This window comes from Melanerpes formicivorus, unplaced genomic scaffold (genome assembly GCF_026170545.1).
Source record: "Melanerpes formicivorus ecotype bairdi unplaced genomic scaffold, bMelFor1.0.p_v2 SCAF_403, whole genome shotgun sequence".
Taxonomy (NCBI): domain Eukaryota; kingdom Metazoa; phylum Chordata; class Aves; order Piciformes; family Picidae; genus Melanerpes; species Melanerpes formicivorus.
In genome coordinates, this window is record NW_027142755.1 from 120,907 (window position 1) to 140,521 (window position 19,615).

General features: G+C 63.5%; 2 protein-coding genes and 1 pseudogene across 2 annotated transcripts; all 3 read left to right on the top strand.

Moving 5' to 3' along the window:
* Nucleotides 1-1,204: 1,204 nt before the first annotated feature.
* On the top strand, nt 1,205-4,857 carry LOC137459748 (RNA-binding protein 3-like; annotated as a pseudogene).
* A 3,628-nt stretch (nt 4,858-8,485) lies between these two features.
* Nucleotides 8,486-12,881, top strand: LOC137459763 (vacuolar fusion protein MON1 homolog B-like). The gene is given in 7 exon segments (XM_068170518.1): nt 8,486-8,510; nt 9,012-9,510; nt 9,558-9,687; nt 9,689-9,722; nt 10,178-11,051; nt 11,169-11,316; nt 12,664-12,881. Coding segments are annotated over 7 exon segments (1,899 nt in total). The 3' UTR covers nt 12,853-12,881.
* An 860-nt stretch (nt 12,882-13,741) lies between these two features.
* On the top strand, nt 13,742-19,260 carry LOC137459755 (synaptonemal complex central element protein 1-like). The gene is made up of 11 exons (XM_068170508.1): nt 13,742-13,751; nt 15,861-15,891; nt 15,983-16,045; nt 16,411-16,614; nt 17,083-17,137; nt 17,451-17,540; nt 17,618-17,681; nt 17,765-17,831; nt 17,903-17,957; nt 18,453-18,542; nt 18,665-19,260. Exons 2-11 carry the CDS (start codon nt 15,870-15,872, stop codon nt 18,717-18,719), a joined length of 765 nt encoding a protein of 254 aa, XP_068026609.1. The 5' UTR covers nt 13,742-13,751; nt 15,861-15,869; the 3' UTR covers nt 18,720-19,260.
* The last annotated feature ends 355 nt before the right edge of the window (nt 19,261-19,615 follow it).

A 19,615-nucleotide genomic window follows, 5' to 3' on the forward strand; every position in this document is an offset into this window, starting at 1 on the left:
CCCTATCAGGTGTCTGTGGTCCATAGGGTGCCTATGGGGGTCTCTATGAGGTTATTCTATGGGGTCCCTATGGAGTTTCTCGGTGGGGTCCTATGGGGGGTCCCCTATGGGGTCCCTATGGGGTCGCTGTGTGACTTCCCTATAGGTTCCTATGGGTTCCCTATGGAGGGTCCCTGTGGGGTCTCCCCAGGGCCCCTCTGCGCTCCCCCATTGGCTGTTCTCGGGCGGGGGAGGGGGGGAGGCGGGCAGAGGGCTCCCCTCTGGATGCCATTGGTTGGTTCTTTACTCCCCTCCTCCTCCCTCCCTCCCTGCCCGTTCCCGCCTGCTGCGCGCGCACCGGAAGTGGCGTCGCGGGAGGGGGGCGTGGCCGTTTCGCGCTGTTACGGAACCGACCAATTAAAAAGCGACCTCCTTCCCCCCCCCCCCTTCCCCCTCCACGCGGTGGAGAAGGAAGCGTGGGGGGGAGGCCCACGTGACTCCTCGTCGCCAATCACCTCGCCGAGGCGGGAGCTGCGCGGGGGGCTAACCAATGGCGGGGCGGGGGGTGACGTCAGCGGAGCGCGCGCTCAGGGGCGGGGCGAGGCGGGGGGCTGGGGGAGCCCCAGGCGCGGGTCGCAGTCTCGGCGCCGGCCTAGGGTGAGTCGTGAGGCTGTCGCCGCCTATCGCGACAGGGCCTCCTCCTACCCCCTTCTTCCTCCTTCCCTCCCCTCCCCCTCTCCCTTCGCTCACCGGGGGGGCAGCCTCCAGCCTCCCCTCGCCCCCCCCCGAGGAGAGTTTCCCTCCCCCCCCCACCCCCTTTCTTCAACCCCCCCCCCCCCCGCAGTGGTCCCGTGCGGGACGGGGCGGGGCTAAAGGGGAAGGGGAGGAGCTAAGGGTGTCGGAGCCGGAAGGGGCGGGGCTAGCGGCGGCACTTCCGGATGCGTGCACGTGGCTGAGAGTGAGCAGGGGAGAGGGAGGGAGCTGGGGAGCGGGGGGAGGTTTGGCATCACTTTAGGGGTGCATGTGACGTCACGCGGGGGGGGGGTGCGATGACATCATCGCTGCGGTGACGTCCAGGTGCAGCCAGGCCCGGGGTGGGGGGGAGGGGGAGGGGGGGAGGAGAGTTCTGCATCTGCAAGTTTTTAGCTTCCCCCGGGGGGGGAGTGTGGGAGGGGATCCCCTACCGCGTGACGTCACCAGCGTCCCCCCCGTGACGTCACCAGACATGGCAGCAGAGGAGGGGAAGCTGTTCGTGGGAGGCCTCAACTTCGACACCGGATGAGCAGGGCCTGAGCAGCACTTCAGCTCCTTTGGGCCAATCACCGAGGGTGAGACCTCCCCCCAGTCCCCCGGGACTCCCCCCGGACCCCTGGCACCCCCCAGCCCCCTCCCAGGGACCTCCCAAAGACCCTCACAGCCTGCCCCAAACCCCCGAGAACTTCCCTCCCTCCCCCCCAAACTCCTGGGCTCCCCCCCCCGATCCCCTCACAGCCTCCCCGCAAACACCCTGGGACCCTTCCCGAGCCCCTTCCGAGCTCCCCCGAGGCTCCCCCAAACCCCTTGAGGCCCCCCCGCCCGGCAAAGAACCTCTGAGACCCTTCCCAAGCCCCTTTCAGAGCTCCCTGGGCTCCCCCCGAGAACGCCTCAGACTTTTCCTGAGCCTCCCCCGCTCCGTTTCAGAGTCCCCTGAGACTCCCCCAGGTCTCCCTCTGACACCCCCCAGCCGCCCTTTGCTCTTCTCCAACCCTTCCAGACCATCCCCAGACCCCACTTAGGATCTTCTCCCTTTTTAGGGGGGTCCCCCACTTCCCTAGCCCCCATTTGGGGGGGGGGAGGGAAGGGAGGTGACCCCTGGGGTCCCTTCAGTGCCCTTTAATTCCCATAACAAAGAGCAAAGGAAGGGGGCGGGGGTGGGGGTGAGGGTATTTTTCTTCCCCTGGGGTATCCCCGTTTTAGGGGGGGGGTGGATGTTTGGGGAGGGGATGTCCTGAGAGCCTTTTGGAGGACTTTTTCTTTCCCCTCTCTCCCCACAGTGGTGGGTGGTCAAGGACAGGGAGACTCAGAGGTCCAGGGGCTTTGGCTTCGTCACCTTCAGCGACCCTGAGCACGCAGGGGCGGCCATGAGGGCCCATGAATGGAGAGGGTGGGGGGCTTGGGGAGGGGCTTGAAGGGCTTTGGGGGGGGTCTGAGGGGATCTGGGGGTGCTTAAGGGGGTCTGGGGAGGTCCTAAAGGGGGGTTGGTAGGGGCCTGAAGGGGTTGGGAGGGGCCTGAAGGGGTTCGGGGGGACCTGAGGGGGGGTTTGGGGAGGGACCTGAGGGAGGGTCTGAAGGGGTCTGGGGGTGCTTAAGGGGAGGGGGGCAAGGTCCTGAAGAGGTGTGGGGGAGACCTGGCGGGATTTGGGGGGGTTTTAAAGGGATCTGGGGGGTGCTTAAGGGGGCCTGGGGAGGTCCTTAAGGGGTCAGGGGAGGGCCTGAAGGGGTTGGGAGGGGCCTGAAGGGGTTTGGGGAGACCTGAGGGGGTTTGGGGAGGGACCTGAGGGAGGATCTTAAGGGGAGGGGGGCAGGGTCCTGAAGAGGTTTGGGGGAGACCTGAAGGGATTTGGGGGGGCTTAAAGGGATCTGGGGGTGCTTAAGGGGGGCTGGGGAGGTCCTAAGGGGGTTTGGGGGGGGCCTGAAGGGGACTGGGGAGGGGCTGAAAGGGGTTGAGGGAGTCCTAAGGGGTTTGAGGAGGACCTGAAGAGATTTGGGGGAGTCTGAAGGGATCTGGGGGTGCTTAAGTGGGGGCTTGGGGGGGGGGGGTCCTAAGGGGAGTTAGGAGAGACTTAAAGAGTTTGGGGGGAGTTTTGAAGGGGGGGCCTAAGGGGGCTTGGGGGGGTGGCCCTAGAGGGGTCTGGGGGTGCTTAAGGGGACGTGAGGGAGGCGCTGAAGGGGTTTGGAGGGGACCTGAGGGGCTTTGGGAGGGAACCTGAAGGGGGTTGGGGACACTGAGGGGGTCCTAAGGGGGCTTGAGGGGGGTCCCGAAGGGGTTTTGAGGGCACTGAGGGGGGTCCTAAAGGGGGCTTGAGGGGGGTCCTGAAGGGGTTTGGGGGCACTGAGGGGGGTCCTAAGGGGGCTTGAGGGGGGTCCTGAAGGGGTTTGGGGGCACTGAGGGGGTCTGGGGGGACCTGAAGGGCTTTAGGGGGGCTGGGGAAGCATTTGGGGGGTCCCAAGGGGGTCTGGAGTGGACTCTAAGGGTGTCAGGGGAGGCATTTAGGGGCTCCTAAGGGGATCTGGGGGGGTCCCTAAAGGGATCCAGGGGTCCCCAATGGGGTCGGGGGGGGGGGTGTGTGGGGTGTGTGTGGTCTTGTGTGTCTGGAGGGGGCTGGGGGAGGGGGTGTCCTGAGGAGCCTGGTAGGGTGCCTGGGTGGGGGCCTGAGGGGGATGATCTGGGGGGGGTCTGACTCCCCCTGTCCTTGCCCCCCCCAGTCCCTGGACGGACGCCAGATCCGCGTGGACAGAGCTGGGAAATCCCCGCGGGGGGGGGGGCCGGGGGGGCGGCTGGGGGGGGCGAGGCAGAGGCTACAGCAGAGGTGAGGAGGGGGCTGGGGTGGGGGGGAGGCCAAGGTGGGGTTAGAAGGGGCTTGGGAGGGGGGGGGGGGGTGTGATAAAAAGGGGCTGGGGGGGTGCAATGGGGGGGGGGTTAGAAGGGGGTTGGGGGGGCTCCAAGGGGGCTGGGGGAGGTCTAAGGGAGGCTCCAAGGGGGCTGGGGGGGGTTAAAAAGGGGGCTGGGGGATTCCAAGGGGGGGTAGAAGGGGGCTGGGGGGGTGTCTAAGAGGGGCTGCAAGGGGGCTGGGGAGGTTAAAAAAGGCCCTGGGAAGAGTTATGGGGGGGCTGAGGGGGAGGGTTGGGGGGGGGTGGGCAGGAAGGTTTTGGGGAGGGGCCTGGGGGGTTCCAAAGGGTCTTGGCAAAGGGGGTTTGGGGGATGAAGAGGGTTGGGGGGAGGCCTCTTTTTTGGGGGGGGTCTTTTTGTTCTTGTTCTCCCCTTCTGAACCTGGGGACCCCTCTCTGTGTCCCCCCCCGGCAGGAGGCGACAGAGGCTATGGGGGGGGGTCGCTACGAGGGAGGCTATGGGGGGGGCAGAGACTACTCAGGAAGGTGAGTGGGGGGCTGGGGGGATTCCAAGGGGGACTGGGGGGGGGGTCCCTAGGGGGACTGGGGGGGGGGATTTGGGGGGTGTCCAAAAGGGGCTGGGGGGGGGGGGGGAATTAGGGGCCTGGGGAGGGGTCCAAAGGGGGCTGGGGGGAGTCCTGGGGGGGCTGCAGAGGGGATTTGAGGGTTGGGGGGACCCAAGGGGGGTCCAAAGGGGTTCTAGGGGGTCCGGGGGGGGGCTGGGGGGGTGGGCACTGGGGGGGCTGTCTATGTTTTGAGTGGGGGTCTGGGGTTATGGGAGGGGTCTCTCTGGGCCCTGGAGATGATCTTTGATTTGGGAGGAGTCTCCATCAAGGTCAGGGTGGTGATGGGGGAGGGGTCCCTAATCTGTTGCCCCCTCCCCATGCCCCCCCAGGCAGGGGTACCCTGAGCGCCTCCCCTCCTACCGCGACAACTACGACAACTGAGGTAGGTCTGGGGGGGCTGAGACCCCCCTGAGACCCCCCTCCCCCCCCCCCCCCCCCCAACTGAGGCCCCCCCCCAACCTGTTCTCCTCTTCCCCCCTAGAGCTTCCCACATTCTTTTTTGGGGGGGGGGGGGCTCTGGTCCCTCCCTCCCCCTTAATCCTTTTCTTGTCTCTAGCTTGGACCTTCAGAGCAGCAGTTGGGGGGAAGGATCCCCCCAGGAGCTCCCCTGCCCCCCATTTTGTACTGCCCCCAGGGGGGGTTAATAAAGGCTCTGTGCCCATTTTGGGAGGGTCCTAGGGTGGCATTTTGGGGGGCTCTGTGCCCATGGGGGGGGGTCCCAGGGTGGTGTCTTGGGGGGGCTCCGAGCCCGGGGGGGTCCAGGGGTGGCATCTTGGGGGACACTATGGCTGGGTGGGGCCTTAGGGTGCATCTTGGGGGGCTCTGAGCCCAGGGGGCATCCTAGGGGTGGCATCTTGGGGGGCTCTGAGCCCGAGGGGGGGTCCAGGGGTGGCATTCTGGGGGGGGCTGTGCCTAGGTGGGGGTCCCAGGATGGCATCTTTGGGGGCTCTGTGCCCATGGAGGGATCCTAAGGTGGCATCTTGGGGGGGTGCTGTGCCCAGGTGGGGGGTCCCAGGATGGCATCTTTGGGGGCTCTGAGCCCAGGGGGGTACCCTAGGATGGTATCCTGGGGGGCTGTGTGCCCATGGAAGGGGCAGGTCTTAGGGTGGCATCTCTGGGGGCATTATGGACTCACAGCCTCACAGTGCTTGAGGAAGGACTTTAAGGCCCTCAGAAGACTCCAGGTGGAGGCCACAGAGGCCTCCTGGAGTCCATTCTGCAGGGTGGAGGTTTTCCGAGGACACCGCTGACCCTCAGCCAATCAGCTGGAGGCTCCTCAGGTTCTGGGCCAATCAGCTGGAGCCTCCTCAGGGTCTGGACCAATCAGCTTGCAGGTCCTCGCGGTCTGGGCTGCAGGGCTCCTCAGGCTCTGGGCCAATCGTCTCGCAGGTACCCCCCACTCTAGGCCAATCAGCTGGAGGTTCCTCAGGCTCTGGACCAATCAGCTGTCCGCTCTCACACTCTGGGCCAATCAGCAGGCGGCTCCCGGGGCCCTCGGGGTTTCCCCACCCGGAAGTTGAATCCTGGCGGAGGTCAGAGGCTCAGGGGGGTGGAGGGGTGGAGCCTGAGGCCCTGGCCCCGCCCCCTCCCTCGCGCCCCCAGGTGTCCCATTGACTACTTACCCAGTGGGGCAGAGCTGCCAGCGGGCGGCGCTGGGGTGGGTGGAGTCACAACCTCATAGGCTGCAGCAGCTGTGGGAGGGGCCAGGGGTCAGGGGGGACACTCAGGAGCCCTACAGAGACTGTAAAGGCCTATAGGAGCCTATGGAGCCCTGTGGGGAGCTACAGAGCCTGATGGAGCCTGTAGAACCCAATGGAACCTGTAGAGCCCTATGGAGCCTATAGAGCCCTACAGGAGCCCTGGGGAAACTACACAGGTCTAGAGGAGCCCTATGGGAGCTACAGAGCCTGATAGAACCTGTAGAACCCAATGGAACATACAGAGCCCTATGGAGCCTATAGAGCCCTACAGGAGCCCTGGGGAACCTACACAGGTCTAGAGGAGCCCTATGGGAGCTACAGAGCCTGATGGAACCTGTAGAACCCAATGGAACATATAGAGCCCTACAGGAGCCCTGGGGAACCTACATAGGTCTAGAGGAGCCCTATGGAGCCCTATGCACCTTATAGAGGAGGCCTATGGACACTATAGAGCCCTATAGGAGCCCTGTGGAGCCTATAGAGGTCCAGAGGAGCCCTATGTAGCCTAGAGAGCCCTACAGGAGCCCTGTGGAGCCTACAGAGTTCTAGAGGGGCCCTCCAGAGACTACAGAGCCATATGGAGCATACAGAGGTCTAGAGGAGCCCTATGGACTCTACAGAGCCCTACAGAAGCCTATAGAGCTCTATGGAGCCCATAGAGTTCAATGGAGCCCATAGAGAACCAGAGGGTTCTGGGAGGGTCTCTATGGAGCCTAAGGAAGCTGGGGGGGGGAGCTCCAAGCACTCACCGTGAGGGGGCGGAGCTTGTTGGCGAGGGGGCACGGTCTGGTCCCTGTGGGGCGGGGCTCGGGGCGGGGCCCCCGCGCTCGGCCCCCGCCCCCGCGGCGGGGCTTCCTGACTTCAGCGTAGGTGACGTCCATGGGGGGGGGAGGTGAAGGGGGTTCTTGGAGGGGAAACAGAAAGTTAGAGGGGGGAGACGGGGGGAGGACCAAAAATGGAGAGGGGGGACCCAAGGGGAGGTGGCTGGAAGTGGAGGGGGGGGGTGTGGGACCCCAAAAGTGGGGCAAGGGGTATTAAAGGGGGGGAGGGGCAAAAGGAGGGGAGGGGGCAGCCAAGAATGGGGGGGGACACACCCGAGAGTGGGAGGGGTGAGGAGTTGGGGGTGGAAAGTGGGGGTCGGGGGGGGGGCAGCCAGGATTTGGGGGCTCACCTGAAAGGGGGAAAGGGTCTCAGCGAGGCTCCTGGGGGGAAGGGAGGGGTCTGGGGGGGGACCTCCTGATCCTTTGGGACCCCCCCCCGCGGCTGTGCTGTGCCCTCCCCCCCCACGAGCCTCTGGGTCCCTCCTGGCTGCTGCAGCTTCCTGGGGAAGGAAGTGAAAGAGCCCCTCCCCCCCCCCTCCTCTTCCACACCCATGGGTGCTGCCTCCCCCCCCTATCGCGCCTCGGAGGGACCCTATAGCACCCATGGGGTGCTCCCCCTACTCCTACAGCACCTTTGGGGGGGGGTCTCTATGGCCCCTATAGAGGTTTAGGGATCCCCCATAGCCCTCTTTGGGCTCCCTATAGGGTCCCGGGGGTCCCCCCATGGCTCCCGTGGGGGTCCATGTAGGAGTCTGGGGTCCCCCCATGGCTCTTGTTCTGGTCCCTATAGGGGTCCAGAGGTCCCTTATAGCATTCTCGGGGGCCCCCATAGGAGTCTGGGGGTCCCCTTAGCTCCCGTGGGGGTCCCCTATATGAGTCTAGGTGTCCCCCCATAGCTCCTGTTCTGGCCCATAGAAGGGTCCAGGGCTCCCCCATAGCTCTCTTGGAGGTCCCCTATAGCTCTCTTAGGGGTCTCTATGGGAGTCTGGGGGTCCCCCATGTCTTCTAAGCTGATCCCTGCATGATCCTGGGGTCCCCCATAGCTCCCGGGGGGGTCTCTATAGGGCTCTGGGGTCCCCCATAGCTCCTGCTCTGGTTCCTATAGGGTCCCCCATAGCTCCCGTGGGGGTCTATAGGGCTCTGGGGTCCCCCATAGCTCCTGCTCTGGTTCCTGTAGGGTCCCCCATAGCTCCCGTGGGGGTCCCTATAGGGCTCCGGGGGTCGCCCATAGCTCCTGCAGGTCCCGGGGGGGGGTGGGCGGGGCAGGGCTAGAGACGGGACTCCTCCTGACGTCATCAGCGCGGGCGGGCCGGCCGCGGGGGAGCCCGCCAAAAGCCACGCCGCAGCCCATTGGCGCTCCCCTCCCGAGAGCCGGTCGCTGATTGGCGGGGGCGGGGGGAAGAAAGGAGGGAAGAGGCGGGGGGGGAGGCGACGGCGGCGCGGTGACGTCACGAGACGCGTGGGGAAGGTGAGGGGGCGGTGCAGCGAGTCCCGGAAGTGGCGGGAGGCGGTGGCGCGAGCGGGGGGCCGCGCGAGGGTAAGTGGAAGGGGGGGGGGAGCGGGGAGGGGAAACAGGGGGGGGAGGCAGAGGCGGAGCTAGGGAGGGAGTGACGTCCTGCCTGGGGGGCGGGGCTAAAAGGGTCACGTGTCGCCGGGGAGGTGGGTGGAGAAGCTCTTGCTATTCGGGGCGTGGTCTAATGAAGAGCCTGGGGGGGGGAGGGGGAATAAGGAAGGAGGGGCGTGGCCTGTGGAGACCCCGCCTTAGCGAAGCATGTGGGTGTGGCCTCCTCAACCACGTGAATCTAAGTCCCACCCCCCTCTCCAGGCGGCAATGGCAGCACCTGGCCCCGCCCCCCGCCCAGGGACCCCCCTCCGAGAGCCCAGGTGAGGACCCCAGAGGTGCTTGGAGGGGGCTCCCGAGGGTGCTTGGAGGGATCCAGGGGTGCTGGGGGGGGTGTCCCAAAGGTGCCTGTGAGGTCCAGGGGTGCTGGGGAGTGTCCCAAGGGTGCTAGGGGGACCCATAGGTGCTTGCAGGGTCCTAGGGGGGCTGGGAGAGTCATAGGGGTGCCAGAGAGGTCCCTTGGGTGCTTGGGGTGGTCCCAAGGGTGCTGGGGGGTCCAGGGGTGCTGGGGAGGGTCCCAAGGGTGCTAGGGGGACCCAAGGGTGCTTGGGGGGGTCCAAAGGGTGCTTAGGGTGTCCTAGGGGTGCTTGGGGGGAGCCAGGGAGGGCCCCTGGGTGCCCTGGGTGGGTCCCTTGGCCCCTTGGGTGTCCTCCATCTTCCTGTCCCCACCTGGCAGAGGCAGCAGAGGCCACGCCCTCGGCAGCCATCTTGTGTGGCAGCCATGAAGAGGAGGAAGAGGAAGAGGAGGAGGAAGATGAGGAGCCACCTTCGGCCGTGATGACATCACCGGAGCAGGCTGTGACGTCATCCCCAGTGGTGGCAGAGGCCATCTTGGATGACAAGGAGGAAGTGTCGGCAGCCATCTTGGATGAGGAACTGGTGAAGAAGGAAGCGCTGGTGGTCATCTTGGATGAGGAGAAGACGCTGGGAGCCATCTTGGATGAGGAAGTGGTGAAGAAAGAGGTGCCAGCAGCCATCTTGGATGAGGAGAAGACACCAGAAGCCATCTTGGATGAGGAATTGGTAAAGGAGGTGGCACCAGCGGCCATCTTGGATGAGGAAGTGGTGAAGAAAGAGGCGCTGGCGGCCATCTTGGACACAGAAAAGGTGGCACAGGAGGCGCCACCAGCCATATTGGACACGGAGGAGGAGGTGGCGGTGGCTGCAGCGCCGGCGTGGGGCCGGCGCCGGGGGGGCGGAGGAGGACGTGACGGCGGCGGGGGTGGCGCGGGCGGCGCAAGCATGTCTTCGTGCTGAGCGAGGCCGGGAAGCCGATCTACTCCCGGCACGGCAACGAGGAGGCCCTGGCCGCCACCATGGGGGTGATGATGGCCTTGGTCTCCTTCATCCAGAGCGGGGGACAACGTCATCAGGGCCATCTGCTGTGGTGAGGAGGGGCTGGAGGCGGAGAAGAAGAGGGGAGGTTAATGGGGGGTGGGGTGAGGGGTAGTGGGTGGGGCTGAGGGAGAAGAGTTGGGGTAAGGTGAAGGGGAGGTAGAGGGAGGTCAGTGGAGGTCATCAGTTGGTTCAAGGTCAATTGGAGTTGGGTCAAGGTCAGTGAGAGGTTAGTGAAGGCCAACACTTGGGTCATGGTCAGTCGGTGTTGGGTCAAGGCCAATGGGAGATCAATGGAGGCCAATGGGAGGTCAATGAAGGTCAACACTTTGGTCAAGGCTCATGGGAGTTGGGGTCAAGGTCAACACTTGGGTCAAGACCAAGGGGGGTTGAGGTCAAGTTGAATACTTGGCTCAAGGCCAATGGGAGGTCAATGAAGGCCAACAGTTGGCTTGAGCCCACCCACCTCTGCCTCCTACTGACCACACCCTCCCCCTCCCTCCCCAGAGGACCGCACGCTGGTGTTCGAGCAGCGGGGCCCCCTGCTGCTGGTGTCGGTGTCCCGCACCCGCCAGTCGGCGGCGCAGCTGCGCCGGGAGCTGGCCTTTGTCCACGACCAGATCCTCAGCCTCCTCACCCGGGGGGGCATCTCCAGGGTCTTCGCCCGGCGCCGCGGCTATGACCTCCGCCGCCTCCTTGCCGGGGCCGAGGCTGTCCTGGACCGGCTCCTTTCCGGTGCGGCCACCGACGGCCGTCTGCTGCTGGGGGCCTCCCGCTGCCTCCCTCTGCCCTCCCCTCTCCGCCGCAGCCTCTCGGGGGCGCTGCGCCGCGCCGCCGCCTCCTCCCCGGCCCCAGCCCCAGCTTTGGCCCTGCTGGCCACTGCGGGGGGACAGTTGGTGACCGCCGCCCACCAGAGGGCGCTGGCCGAAGGAGGGAGGCTTTGTGCCACTGACCTCCACCTCCTCCTCAACCTGCTGGGGGGCGGGGGGGGTGCGGGGGGCGCAGGGGAGGTCTGGACCCCTGTCTGCCTGCCCGGCTTCAACCCTGACAGCTACTTCTACGCCTATGCCGCGCGGCTGGGAGAGGAGGAGGAGGAGGGAGAGGGGGAGGAGGAAGGCTCCCGGAGCAACAGTGGCGGCGGAGGCCTGACCCTCATCCTCCTCTCCACCGAGCGCGAAGGCTTCTATGCTGCCGCCGCCTGCCGCCGCCGCCTGGAGGAGGCGCTGCGGGCCCAGGGCTGCCTGGGGGAGGTGGCAGCGGCGGTCAGGGGGGGTGGGGCTGGCTATGGCCCCGCCCGCCCCGGCGCCCCAGAGCTTCGCCATTTCCTCTACAAACCCCTGGAGGGGCCAGAGGAGATGCAGCAGCTGCCTCAGTTTACCAGGTAACAGCAGGGAGGGCTGGGGGGGGGTGTCCCCAAACTGGGAGAGGGGTGGCAGCAGCCACTGCTGGATGGCTTCACCCTTTGGTGTTTCCTGGTCCCCTTCCGCCCCCGGTGTAGCCCTGAGCTGGAGGAGCCCTACAGGAGCGAGGAGGAGCAGCTGAGGCTCTTCGACCTCTACCATTACCTGCACAGCCGAGTCCACAGCCCCCAGAGGCCTCTGCGCCTGCTCTACCACGTGGCCCAGAAGGAGACGCTGCTGGCCTGGGTGAGCTTGGAGGGGAGGGTAGGGGGGTAAGATCCAGGGTGGTGGTGCCGTGGGTAGGCTCCAGGGTTAATGGGGTGGTGGTGACGTCAGTAGGTTCCAGGGTTAACAGCTTGGCAGTGCCATCAGTAGGCTCCAGGGTTAACACCCTGGCCATCAGTAGGTTTCAAGATGGCAGCACCATCAGTAGGCTTCAGGGTTAACAGCTTGGCAGTGCCACTAGTAGTGCCAGAGTTAGGTTGGCAGCACCCTCAATAGGCTCCAGGGTTAACACCTTGGCAGCACCATTAGTAGGCCCAAGGTTGGCAGCACCATCAGTAGGCTTCAGAGTTAACATCTTGGCACCACCCTCAGTAGGCTCCAGGGTTAACACATTGGCAGCTCCAGGGTTACTGAGATGGCAGTGCTGTCGGTGGGCTCCATCAGTGCCATCAGTAGGCCCCAGGTTGGCACCTCCATCAATAGGCTCAGAGTTAACACCTTGGCAGAGCTATCAGTAGGCTCCAGGGTGGCAGCACCATCAGTAGGCTTCAGGGTTAACAAGGTGGTAGTGACGTCCGTAGGCTCCAGAGTTAACACCTTGGCAGTGCCATCAGTAGGCTCCAGGTTGGCAGTGCCAGCAGTAGGCTCTAGGGTTAACAAGGCAGCAGTGACGTCAGTGGGCTCCATCAGTGCCGTCAGTAGGCTCCAGGGTTAACATCTTGGCAGCACAATCAGTAGGCTCCAGGTTGGCAGCACCATCAGTAGGCTCCAGGGTTAACATCTTGGCAGTGCCATTAGTAGGCTCCAGGTTGGCAGCACCATCAGTAGGCTCCAGGGTTAACCTCTTGGCAGTGTCATCAGTAGGCTCCAGGGTTAACATCTTGGCAGCACCATCAGTAGGCTCCAGGGTTAACATCTTGGCAGTGCCATCAGTAGGCCCCAGGGTTAACATCTTGGCAGTGTCATCAGTAGGCTCCAGGGTTAACATCTTGGCAGTGCCATCAGTAGGCTCCATGTTGGCAGCACCATCAGTAGGCTCCAGGGTTAACATCTTGGCAGTGCCATCAGTAGGCTCCATGTTGGCAGCACCATCAGTAGGCTCCAGGGTTAACCTCTTGGCAGTGCCATCAGTAGGCTCCAGGGTTAACATCTTGGCAGCGCCATCAGTAGGCTCCAGGTTGGCAGCACCATCAGTAGGCTCCAGGGTTAACATCTTGGCAGCACCATCAGTAGGCTCCAGGGTTAACATCTTGGCAGTGCCATCAGTAGGCTCCATGTTGGCAGCACCATCAGTAGGCTCCAGGGTTAACATCTTGGCAGTGCCATCAGTAGGCTCCAGGGTTAACACATCGGTGGCACGCCCCACAGGTGACCGGCAAGTTCGAGCTGTATGGCTGCTTCAGCCCCCTGGTGAGCAAGGCTGCGGCCATCGGGGTGCTGACCAAGCTGCTGCGCTGGCTGAAGAAGGAGGAGGATTGGCTCTTCGCCCGCTGCCCGCCGCCATACTGTGCCGCCCCCACCCGCCACGACAGCCACCACCCCACGGCCGCACAATAAAACATGGCCCCGGTGCCCACCGTGCCAGAGCAGTGCCCACCCTGTGTGTTGTGGGGGAGGGAGGGAGGGAAGGAAGGGGATATGGAATGGACAGGAAAGGGGAGAGGAGAGGAGAGGAGAGGAGAGGAGAGGAGAGGAGAGGAGAGGAGAGGAGAGGAGAGGAGAGGAGAGGAGAGGAGAGGAGAGGAGAGGAGAGGAGAGGAGAGGAGAGGAGAGGAGAGGAGAGGAGAGGAGAGGAGAGGAGAGGAGAGGAGAGGAGAGGAGAGGAGAGGAGAGGAGAGGAGAGGAGAGGAGAGGAGAGGAGAGGAGAGGAGAGGAGAGGAGAGGAGAGGAGAGGAGAGGAGAGGAGAGGAGAGGAGAGGAGAGGAGAGGAGAGGAGAGGAGAGGAGAGGAGAGGAGAGGAGAGGAGAGGGAAGGGGGGAGGGGAGGGAGGGGAAAAGGGGAGAGGGGAGGGAGGGGAAAAGGGGAGAGGGGAGGGAGGGGAAAAGGGGAGAGGGGAGGGGGAAAAGGGGAGAGGGGAGGGGGGAAAAGGGGAGAGGGGAGGGGGGAAAAGGGGAGAGGGGGAGGGGGAGAGGGGGAGAGGGGAGGGAGGGGGAGAGGGGAGAGGGGAGAGGGGAGGGAGGGGGAGAGGGGAGGGAGGGGGAGAGGGGAGAGGGGAGGGAGGGGGAGAGGGGAGAGGGGAGGGAGGGGGAGAGGGGAGAGGGGAGGGAGGGGGAGAGGGGAGAGGAGAGGGAGGGGAAAAGGGAGAGGAGAAGGGGACAGAAAATGGGGTAAGTGGCAGAAAAGGGAGGCAAAGGGGCAGAAAATGGGGGGTAAGGGGATGAAAGGGTAAGAAGAGAGGGGGCGGGGACAGAGGTGACAGGAAAATGGCGGGAAGGGAGGAGAGGAAGGTGGCAAAGGTGACAGCTGGGGGAGAAGAGGGAAGAGAAGGGGGCAGGGAAGTGACAGAAAATGGAGGGAAAGGGACAGGAAACAGAGGGCAGGGTGACAGAAAATGGAGGGAAAAGGGAGAAGAAAGGAGGAAAAGTGAACAAAAGAGGGAAAGGGGAGAGAAAGTGGAGGGAAAGGAAGGAAAGGGGAAAAGGGGAAGAAAATGGAGGGAAAGGAGGGGAAAGGGGCAGAAAATAGAGGGAAAGAGGACAGAAAATGGAGGGGAAAGGGAAGGAAAGAGGAAAGGGGAGAGAAAATGGAGGGAAGTGACAGGAAAATGGAGGGAAAAGAGAGAAAGGGACAGAAAACAGAGGGAAAAGGGAAGGGAAATGGAGGGAAGGGAGGGACAAGGATAGAAAATAGAGGGGAAAGGGAGAAGAAGGGGAAATGGGAGAAAAGGGAAAGGAGAGAGAAAGAAGAGGGAAGAAAAGAGGGAAGAGGGGAAAGGGGAAGAAAGCAGAGGGAAAGGAGACAAAATAGAGGACAGAAAATGGGAAAAGGGAGGAAAGGGGAAAGGAGAGAAGAGGGAGGTGACAAAATGGGGGGAAAGGGAGAAGAAAGGAGGGAGAAGGGGAGAAAAGAGAGAAAGGGGAAAGGAAATAGAGGGAAAAGAGAGAAGAGGGAAAGAGAGGGGAAAGAGAGAAAAGGGAAAGAGGGAAAAGAGAGAAAAGGGAAAGAGGGGAAAGAGAGAGAAAAGGGAAAGAGGGAAAAGAGAGAAAAGGGAAAGAGGGAAAAGAGAGAAAAGGGAAAGGGGACAAAAAATGGAGGGAAGTGACAAAGGGGAAAGGAGAGAAAGGGACAGAAAACAGAAGGAAAAGTGATAGAAAATGGAGGGGAAAGGGAGAAGGAGGGTGGGAGAAAAGAGGGACAGGAAAGACAAAATTGAGGGGAAAGAGGAATAAAAAGAGGGAAAAGGAGGAGGGAAAGGTGGAAATAGAGGGGAAAGGGACAGAAAACTGAGAGAAAAGGGGACAGAAAATGGAGGGAAAGGGACAGAAAACAGCCAGGTGACAGAAAAAGGAGGGGGAAGGAGAAGAACGGAGGGAGAATGGGGAAAAAGAGAGAGGAAGGAGAGAGAAAAAAAGAGGGAAAAGAAAGACAAAAGGGGAAAGGGGGGTAGAAAATGGAGGGAAAGGGAGAAGAAAGGAGGAAAAGTGAAGAAAAGAAGGAAAAGAGAGAAAGTGGAGGGGAAAGGAGAAGAAAGGGAGAATGGGAGAAAAGAGGGGAAGGGGAGGTAGAAAAGGGGGAAGAAAGGAGGGGAAAGGGGAAGAAAATAGAGGGAAAGGAGAGAGAAAATAGAGGGAAAGGAGAGACAAAGTAGAGGGAAAGGAGGGAGAAAATAGAGGGAAAGGAGAGAGAAAATAGAGGGAAAGGAGAGAGAAAATAGAGGGAAAGGGGAGAAGAAGAAGGGGAGAGAAAATGGAGGGAAAGGGAGAAGAGGGAGGATGGGAGAAAAGAGGGACAGGGGAGACAAAATTGAGGGTAAAAAGGAAGGAAAGAGGGAAAAGGGGGAGAGAAAATGGAGAGAAAAGGGGGAGATAGAGGGGAAAGAGACAGAACATTGAGAGAAAAGAGTGAAAGGAGGGGAAAGGGACAGAAATAGAGGAAAAGGTGACAGAAAATGGAGAGAAAGGAGGGAAAGGGACAGAACACAGGTGACAGAAAAGGGAGGGGAAAGGAGAAGAAAGGAGGGAGAATGAAATAAAAGAGGGGAAAGGAAGAGAAAACAGAGGGAAGAGGGGAAAGGAGAGAAAGCAGAGTGAAAGGGCCAGAAAAATGGAGAGAAAGGGAAGAAAAGAGGGAAAGGGACAGAAAATAGAGGGAAAGAGAAAAGAAAACAGAGGGGAAAGGGAAAAGGGGAGAGAAAATGGAGGAAAGGGACAGCAAAATGGAGGGAAAAGAGGGAAAGGGACAGAAAACAGAGGGAAAAGGGAAGGGAAATGGAAGGGAAGAGGGAAAAGAAAGTGGTGGAGGGAGGGGGGAGAGGAAGGGACACCAGGGGGGGACCAAGGGGACAGCCAGGGGTGGCTTCTGCCACCATTGTCACTCCTCTGTCCCTTTCCTTTTCCCCTCTCCAGGTTGCAGCAATGAAGGACAACAACCCAGAGGGTGAGGAGAGCTCTGGGGCTCCACGTCCTTTCCTCTGGCCCCCTCCCCACCTCCTGTCACCATCTTGTGTCCCCACCCCCCCCCCCCCCAGGTCTCCCCAGGGCAGGTCCAGGGCTGGAGACTCTGCTGGGTCGGATCCGCAGCCTGCAGCAGGGTGAGAGCCTGGGGGGGCAGCGGGGGCAGGGATCCTCCATGTCCCCCCCCACATCCCCTCCCTATCCCCACCATGTCCCTTCCATGCCCCTCCATGTCCCCTCCCCAGTCCCCCTGTCCCCCCACATCCCCTCCATGTCCCCTTCATGGCCCCCCCCCATCTCCCCACATCCCCTCCACATCCCCCCCTGTCCCCCCCACATCCCCTCCTGCCCCCTCCATCCCCCCCATGGCCCCTATAAATCCCCACCATGTCCCCCACATCCCCTCCTGTCCCTCCACATCCCCTCCATCTCCCCCCCATGGCCCCATCTCCCCCTCCATGTGCACCCCACCCCCCCTCTCTCCCCCTTCCCCCCTCCCCAGCTCGTGAGGCAGCAGCCCAGGAGCTGGCAGCAGCTCAGGGCCACAGCAGGAGGCTGCAGCAGCACCTGGAGCAGTGTGAGTGGGGCTGGGGGAGACACCCCTGGGCTTGGGGAGGGCACACAGAGGGTGCTGACCTCTTGGCCCTTGACCATACAGTGGAGGAGCAGCAGGAGGCGCTAGAGAAGCTTTGGCAGCAGAAGCAGGGTGAGGCACACCCTGGGGTCCCCCCTGCACCCCCTGGGGTCCCTCCAGCATCCCTTAGGGCCCTCCCTAGATCCCAGCACACCCTGGGGTGCCCCCAGAATCCCTTAGGGTCCCCCCCAGCATCCTTTGGGATTTCCCTGAGCTTCCAGCACCCCTTGGGGGTCCCCCCCAGCTCCCAGCAGCCCCTGGGCTCTCCCTGAGCTCCCAGAACCCCCTGGGGTCCCTCCAGCATCCCTTAGGGTCCTCCCCCAGCACCCCTTGGGATCCCCCCTGCATCCCTTGGGGTCCCCCCCGAGCTCCCAGCACCCTCTGAAGTACCTCCAAGAAACTCTTAGGGTCCCCCCAGCAGCCCCTGACTTTCTCCCCCAGCTCCCAGCATGCCCCAGGGCAGCTGCTGGGGTCCCTGTTTTGGGGGTGGGAGTCCCCAAGCCCTGGCTCTTGTCCCCCCCCCTTCCTCCCCCACCCTAGAGGCCCTGAGGGCAGCCAGGCTGCAACGGGAGGAGGTGGAGGCCGAAGGTCAAAGGTCAGTGACACCCTGGGGACCCCCTTGGGGGTGGCCACAATCCCCCTGAGTGCCCCCTACTGACCTCTGACCCCTACCCCTTGATGCCCATCAGGGGACCCCCTTGACCTTTGACCCCTTGGCCTCTCTTTGACTGCTGACCCTTGCTGTCCCCAGGGGACCCTTCTTGGTGACCCAAACCCCCTCCTGAGTGCCCCACAGCCCCCTTCTGACATCTGACCCTTGACCCCACTATGACCTCTGACCCCATGCCCTCCTTGCCATTTGGGGCTGGTCTTTGACCCCTGGGAGTTGACCTTTGACCCCTGAGCAGGTCTCTGGGGCTGTGCCTGGGTCGCCATCAGGGCCTGGAGGGGGCAGGGCAGCAGAGGAGCCACCTGGGGGCGCTGCGGAGGGGATACAGGTAAGGGGTCAGGGGGTCAGTGTGTGTGTGGGGTGTGTCAGGGTGACTGCACACATGCTGTGACCCCCCCCACCCAGGAAGGGCTTCTGGGAACAGCTGGAGGCCATCATGGAGGAGCACAAAGGGCTGCAGGAAGCTCACGTGAGGACCCCCCAGGGGGAACTGGCAGCCCCCCCAGGGGTAACTGGGAGCCCCCCGCTGGAGCCCTGGGTCCCCTCTTGCAGACCCCAGCCCAGCTGGAGCTTGAGGTGGTGAAACTAGAACAGGAGCTGGGGAAGCTGCTGGGGCAAGGTAAGTGCTGGCCCCGCCCCACTGGGCACATGGCCACGCCCCCACAGGCATGACCCCGCCCCCTTCCGCAGAGCGCCTCCTGATGGAGCTGGAGGAGCAGCTGGGACCTGCTGGAGCCACCGCCCTGTAAGCTGGCCCCGCCCCCAAGGGTTTGGCCACTTGGCTCCACCCCCCAGCTACTGCCTCTACCCCCATGGCCCCTTGGCTCCACCCCCCAGCTACTGCCTCTACCCCCATGGCCCCTTGGCTCCACCCCCCAGCTACTGCCTCTACCCCCATGGCCCCTTGGCTCCACCCCCCAGCTACTGCCTCTACCCCGATGGCCACTTGGCTCCACCCCCCACCTACTGCCTCTACCCCCATGGCCCCTTGGCTCCACCCCCCAGCTACTGCCTCTACCCCCATGGCCCCTTGGCTCCACCCCCCAGCTACTGCCTCTACCCCCATGGCCCCTTGGCTCCACCCCCCAGCTACTGCCTCTACCCCCATGGCCACTTGGCCCCACCCCTGGCCACTTGGCTCCACCCCCAAGCCCTTGTCCGCACCCCCTGACTTCCTCCCTCCCTGCTCATCCCCCGCCTCCACATCCCCGACCTGCCCCCACGCTGCCGTTCCCTGCAGCCGATTGGTGGAGCAGGCCCGGGAGGAGGCCCAGCAGCACCTGGGGGCGGAGCTCCGGCGGCGGGAGGAGGCGCAGGCCCGCAGGGATTGGTGAGTTCCGCTCAGGGCCCCGCCCCCACCTTGCCTGACCCAGCCTCCGCCCGCTTCCCACTCGACCACGCCCACTTCCGCTCTCTCTCCCCTCGTCCTTATCCCCCCTTTTTCTCTCTCAGGCTCTGGGCTGAGCTGCAGCAGCTGCAGCGTCCCCTTGAGGCGCCGCTGAAGTGAGCGGAGAGGAACTGCAGCACCTGCGGCTCCCCCGTGGCACCCCCTGGCTCCGTGCCCCCCCTGTCCCCATGCCACCCAATGTCCTCCTATGTACCCCCCCCCATCCCTCCCCCATGTACCCTCATGTCCTCATCAATGTCTCCCCCTATCCCCCCACAGGTCTCCCATGTCCCCCCTAACCCCCAATGACCTTGTCCCCCTGTCCCCCCACCCCTCCACATCCCCCTATCCCTCCTTGTCCCCCCTAGCTTCCCTGTCCCCCCTACCCCCAAGTACCCCCTGTCCCCATGCCCCCAATGTTCCTCCACCCCTCCATGTCCCCTCTAACCCCCAATGCCCCCCCCAAGCCCCCACCTTGTCCCCATGTCCTCCCACCCCTCCCCGTCCCCCCACCTCCCAATGTCCTCCCTATCCCTCCTTGTCCCCCCTACCCTCCCTGTCCCCATGCTCCCAGTGTCCCCCCACTCCTCCATGACCCCCCCCTTTATGTCCCCCCAATCCCCATCCCCTCTATCCCCCAATGACCCCCCAGGCCCCCCCAAGCCCCCACACCCCCAATGTGCCCCCACCCCTCCATGATCTGCCATGCCCCCCCAAGCCCCCACCTTGTCCCCATGCCCCCAATATCCCCCCACCCCTCCATGATCTCCCATGCCCCCAATGTCCCCCCACCCCTCCATGTCCCTCCTAACCCCCAATGACCCCCCCAAGCCCCCACCTTGTCCCCATGTCCCCCTGCGTCCCCCCTACCACCCCCAGCACCCCCCATGTATCCCCCCCGCAACGTCTCCCCAATAAAGTTCCCCAGCCGCCGCCGTCTCTGCCTCGCTCAGCCCTTACCCAGGGCCTTTCCCCCTGCCGTACAACCCCCTCCTGGGCGCCGCCATATTGAACCC